The sequence below is a fragment of the Protomyctophum parallelum genome (assembly GCF_964188405.1).
Source record: "Protomyctophum parallelum genome assembly, chromosome: 4".
In the NCBI taxonomy this organism is placed as follows: Eukaryota; Metazoa; Chordata; class Actinopteri; order Myctophiformes; family Myctophidae; genus Protomyctophum; species Protomyctophum parallelum.
This window is the reverse complement of record NC_139700.1, coordinates 28843739-28849784: the sequence shown is the minus strand read 5'-3', so window position 1 is coordinate 28849784 and position 6046 is coordinate 28843739. Positions and strand designations below refer to the sequence as shown.

Sequence of the window (6046 nt, the reverse complement as noted above, 5' to 3'; positions counted from 1 at the left end):
GAATGCATTGTGAGCTTGTAGATCGTCTCGATTATTGCATGCAACTTTGAAGCCTCATCCTGTATTTCAACATCTCTGAAAGAACTGGTCACTTCCAATTCCCTTTTCTGGTTGACTCATAATCCAAAGTAACGTCATCATAGGCCTACTGTATTATGGTTTCAATTCAACCACTTACAGTAAGCCAAATTAGTGACTTCCTCCTGGCGGATCCCGAGACGTTCCAAGGCCAGAGTCCATGTGTTTCCTACAACTGCGCCTTGGTCTGCCCCGGGGTCTCCTCCCAATAGGACGTGCCTCGAGGACCTCCCTAGGGAGACGCCCGAGAGGCATCCTAACCAAACCATTTCGGCTACTTGTATTTGCGACCTTATTCTTTCGGTGACCCACACTTGATGACCTTAATAGGAACGAAGATTGCTCTGTAGACGGAGAGCTTTGCCTTCTGGCTCAACTCTCTTTTTGTTACAACAGTGCCGTACAGCGACTGCAATACCGACCCTGCCGCTCCGATTCTCTGTCTGATCTCCTTCTCGGTCCTCCCCTCACTCGTGAACAAGACCCCGAGATACTTATACTCCTTCACCTGGGGTAATGCCTCATTCCCTATACCCGGACTGCACAATCCTGCACCGGTTTCCTGCTGAGATCCATAGCCTCAGATTTGGAGACACTGATCCTCATCCCAGCCGCCGTACACTCGGCTGCGAACCGGTCCAGTGAGAGCTGAAGTATACTATTATACTGTATATACTGTATACTATTCTAATTTATATGGCAGTGGTTGTCAATGTCTGTATTTCTATACTTCAAAGTTGAAGGGTGAAATTAGGTCTGATAACATGATACATGTTCAAATCATGTATAGCATGAAGAAAATAGCCAATTTAACATAAATGCCCACTGTTTTGGTGCCCACTCCACCTGTATACCTGTTTGTTGGAGCCAGCTAGAACAACAGGATTACCCTCATTTCAATAAAAAAAAGGTTTGACCACGTCAGTGATTATGAAAGCATGAATTATTGTAATTACAATAGGTTATTATATAAGCAGGGTCATGCGTAAAGCGGGAAGAGACCCATTACTGATTAATCACTATCATAGGCTATAGCTTTATATAATGAGCCACTGCATTTTCCTTTTAGGCTATCAGCTCATCGCCATCCATCATGCACCATCAGCCTGGTGTTTCACTGTTTTCCTCCCTCATGTTAAATCACAGGCATTAATAAGCTCTTATGAAACGGGGTCAGCTTTTTAAACATGTTGTGCCTTAGTAGCTGTGTGTTGTATTGTGCATGGACCCCATGCATGCATTGAATTCCTTAACACTATAGTGTCGCTCAGTTATGGCAAGAAAGCCGGATGGCTTTTACATTACTCAACAACCGCCCTATATGCACTCGACAGACAAAGTCCACTTTTTGGGGGATGATGCTGCATGTACGTGAGAGTCATCGCTTGAAAAAAAAAGAGAAGGAAAACAGATCTAGTGAACTAGAAAGAAAACAGATCTGAAAACAGATCTGTATTTCAACATCTCTGAAAGAACTGGTCACTTCCAGTTCCCTTTTCTGGTTGACTCATAATCCAAAGTAACGTCATCATAGGCCTACTGTATTATGGTTTCAATTCAACCACTTACAGTAAGTCACTCAGGTGTTTATCTTCTGTATACTATCCATCCATCCATCCATCCATCCATCCATCCATCCATCCATCTATCCATCTTCAACCGCTTATCAGTAGTCGGGTCGCAGGGGAAACAGTTCCACCAGAGAGCTCCAGACGTCCCTCTCGCCTATTTCCAATTTTCTATACATTTCCTTTTACTCATCTCAGAGACAAATTCATATTTTATTTTACTTCACTACAAGTATAGGCCTATTTGAGAACTTTGCTATAGCCAATACTTTGTAGGCCTACGTTTTGATTATTATTATAAATCAAAGGCTACATTAATCACTTCAGTCGTATTTAAACTTTGGCTATTTTCTAAATATTTGTACACTCATTTGAAAGTTGTGAAACTTAACATTCTGCACAATGAGTAGGCCTACATACTTTCTACTTTTGTACTTTTACTCAAGTAAAGTTTTGAATTCCACTTTTGGGGGGGATAGATTATACCGTATTTATTTTTTCTTTGCACGGTCAACTCCAGAGTCCAGATAGCACAGTCACGCGCGCACGTGTGTGTGTGTGTGTGTGTGTGTGTGTGTGTGTGTGTGTGTGTGTGTGTGTGTGTGTGTGTGTGTGTGTGTGTGTGTGTGTGTGTGTGTGTGTGTGACAGTGTGTGTGTGTGTGTGTGTGTGTGTGTGTGTGTGTGTGTGTGTGTGTGTGTGTGTGTGTGTGTGTGTGTGTGTGTGTGTGTGTGTGTGTGTGCAGCGGAGGGTTGAAACTTTTTTAAAGTGACGCGAGTGGACACACCGCTCCTCCCCGTTGTAAGGGGACAGAGAAAACTTTCCTTCTTGTTTCACGCATGCCACTATTTGACCAAACAACTTGACCGAGAGAGAGAGAGAGAGAGAGAGAGAGAGAGAGAGAGAAGATATTTTTGTTGTCGTTTGTCAGGAGGAGTGAAGACACATTTTGGAAATGAAAGCGTTATTCATCGGGTAGAAGAATCGCTCACTTCGCCCTCCAAACAGCATCATGAAGCGCCTGTCCCACCACCTCAATGTTGCACTGAGAACCCTTCTGCTGTGTTATACACTCCTCAAGGTAAGACACGAAGACAGCTTCTCATGGATATCATATCACATTGATTTGTAAAAGCATCAGAGAAAGACGCAGGTGTTGTGGTTTGAGTATTAAAACAAAGGCAGCCTTGTATTTGCGTCCTCTAAAGGCTACGTTGAGCCCACGGGGTTGCACCGCACCTGTTGCATTAGTAACGTTACCTCAGTGGGGCTACTGTTGCATCAGGTCAGATGCAACTGGTCAGATAGCCTGCCCTATACCATCCCAGGCATAAATTAGCATGTAGTTGTAGGCTATGAATTCTGAATTTCTGAGCTCATATTGAAAATACAGATGTAATGACTAATGAGCTATTAGGCTACTACACAACATGGTGACTATGGGGACACAAAAGTGCTATTTTTTATTTTTTTACAGATGATGAAGTGTCAGTACTGCTGTAATGATGAATAGGCTAATGGTCCTTTGAGAATTGTAATAGATTCAAATTTATGTTCAGCAAACTAATTATTGTAATTATGCTGCCCTGACCTTCAGTGGGAGACTGCTTTAACAATGGCAAAGCTCTTTACTGGAAAACAGACAGAATACATTAAACCTAATTATTTAAATAAATAAAAAAAGTTTATTGATACATCTGCTTTAGGGTTTTTTTGTTTTCAGTATTAAGTTTTATGGGCCAACTTTAGTAGGCTATACACTCTTGAGGTGCTTATTGTCATTTTTATGGTTGTGAAGATCACGTTTTAATTTTAATTTTAGTGTAATGCACTGTCAAAAGTGTCTTTGCACACCTGAATTGTGACAGGACCACGTGTGTTATTTAAGGAATAAAATACTTGCACTTGCTCAATAAAGAGTATAGGCATCGTTTTGGTCAAGGACCTATTATATGTGATGAATGCCTTTTGACTGAAACTTTTATTGAATATTGTATTGGCCGTGTGAAGTGCAAGTGTCTTTTATTCCTTAATGGAGAATACCACTAATTTTCAACATTTTACTATGTCATAAATATATCTTAGAGCTGTTATGTGGAAATAATAGAAAAAAGGTCCCCCCCATTCTGTGTTTCCTAGAACTGGAGGTCTGAAAAAAATCATTAACATTGTGAAGTACATCTTGATTTTTTTCAGGTGTTCCAAATTATAAGGAACACCTGTCACAAAGATTGTATTCAGGTCAATCGGGTGTGCAAGAGATTTTGGACAGTATACATTACACTAAAATAATAAATGTTTTGATGTTCACAACCATAAATATGCAAAAAAGAAAACACCTCTATAGTGTATAATACTAAAGTTGGTCAATAAATCCCAAAACACTGACAACTAAAAAATTTAAATAAATATAATATATAAAACATATTATTATTATTATTATTATTATTATTATTACTATTTATATATAAAATGAATGTTTTGTTTTTAAATCACTGATCATCTTAGATTCTTAGTCATCTCACTAAACTTTATTTATTTATGTATAGTCTTTTGTTGTGTAAAACGACTCAAATACATGACTAGTGTCCAAAACCCTGGACCTACCGTATAGGCTACCAATACCTATTCAAGAACGTGAATCCTGTATTTTATTTGCATGGCTTTTGGCTTTAGGTTTAACCTTTAGTTGAATGTGTGCGCTGTTACTGCGTGCAAGCCTTTACACCACCAGGTTTTTGTAAATGAATGCCTTACTTCATCATCCTATACAGCATCACACAAAAGCATAAAAAGCAGCAGAATTACAATCTCAAAACGCGGCGCCAAGCAACGTGTTTCGACCTTGTAGATCTGCTACTTTCGATACTTTTGAATTTAAATCCTGAAGTAACCATTACAAATGGCCGGTGAATTGTAGTCACAGACCCACCTGTTCTCATCTCAGGGGCCTTTCTGGAGGGAGGGAGGGGAGGTATAGGTAGAGAGGATGTGTGTGGCCAATGCCAAGGGGTCCGCAGTGGAATGAGGTTCTCCTCTGAGGTTTATGTCACTCTGTCACTGGGAGGGAGTGTATAAGTAGGCTACAGTACATGCATTATAAATGGAACAGACCTGTAGGGTCCATTTGGTCCCATCTGTATATTCTCAGTTATATGGGCATCCTTGAAATTAAAAGGTTCGAGAACCAATATATGCTCTATAGAACAGCTGGATTGGCTGCCGTACTTGCTGTCACGCATGGGGTGTGATTTAGACTCGAAATCTGAATCAGCTTTGTTGTCACATCACATCTTCCATTTGGTTCTGTTTGTACAGCTAGGGCCCCTATTACAGTACCTTAGCTATTTTCAAACACATTTAGACTTTCTTTTAAAACAAATGTAGACATTTTTAACACCGCAATCTTGTATGGGGGTCCTTCATGGCACAAAATATTTGGGGCTCCTTGACTTGAAAAACTTTGAGAACCACTTCCTTATACACTTCCTACACGTCAAAAACAGTTGAAAGGCTGATGATGGAAATTTGTTAATTTATCCAGTTGATAAAACATTAATAATATTAAGTCTGCTCCCTCCAATTGTGTCAGTCTGCAAGGATCTTTACTGTACATTGAATAGCTGTACTCTCCGGTACTGTACTGTACTGTTGTGTTGTGTAGTCGTGCTGCCTGGCTTTGATGAGAGGAACTAATGAACCATGAGTCATACAGATACATTTTGCAAAGCCTCTATGAAGAGTACACAGTTGTCAGTGTGCTCTAGCACAGAGCCTCTCTGGTACACATGCAAATGTGAGGCAGCCAGTCGCCATGACATGCCGTGGGTTTTAATCCTGTTTGGGGGAACGTACATTAACAGGTGGAAATGACAGGGCTTTTGATGTGGACTTGGTGGGAATTATTATCAGATTGGATGTTGAGGGATAGCACATAATTGTACTGTGAGCGTGACCAGGAGCGCAAATGCCTGTGTTGGCCCGGGAAGAAAATCAGTCAAGCCCCAAAACGTGGGGTTATGGTTAGTGTTTGGGGTCGGACTGTTTTGGTCACAGTATGTAACATACAGCATAGCCTATATAACACAGCTATTTGTTTAAAATGTGTTGTGTAATGAAGGAAGTTGTATACTTAAAGGAAGTTGTACAATTAAGGAAGTAAAACATGTATGTCATGGCCGTTAAATTTCATGATATCACTTTATAGGTGGTATCACTGCATCATATCCTATGAACACATTACCACCTGAGACAAGACATCACTTTATAGGTGGTAACACTGCGTCCTACCCTATCAACACATTACCACCTGAGACAAGTCAGTCTGTACCTGTGGAACCAGGATGAGTTTCTTGTCCCAAAGCCAGAGGCCAGAGAGTTAACCTCTTAAACCCTAATATG

General features: G+C 40.5%; 1 protein-coding gene across 4 annotated transcripts in view; it reads left to right on the top strand.

Annotated features, from left to right (window-relative positions):
• Positions 1-2527: 2527 nt before the first annotated feature.
• LOC310857045 (receptor-type tyrosine-protein phosphatase eta-like) overlaps positions 2528-6046 on the top strand; it is a 64800-nt gene continuing 61281 nt past the window's right edge. For all 4 annotated transcript variants that reach the window (XM_083762644.1, XM_083762643.1, XM_083762646.1 and 1 more), the window contains exon 1: positions 2528-2726. In XM_083762644.1, coding sequence (XP_083618770.1) covers positions 2658-2726 — 69 coding nt within the window. In that variant the 5' untranslated portion in view covers positions 2528-2657. The remainder of the gene's footprint in view (positions 2727-6046) is intronic.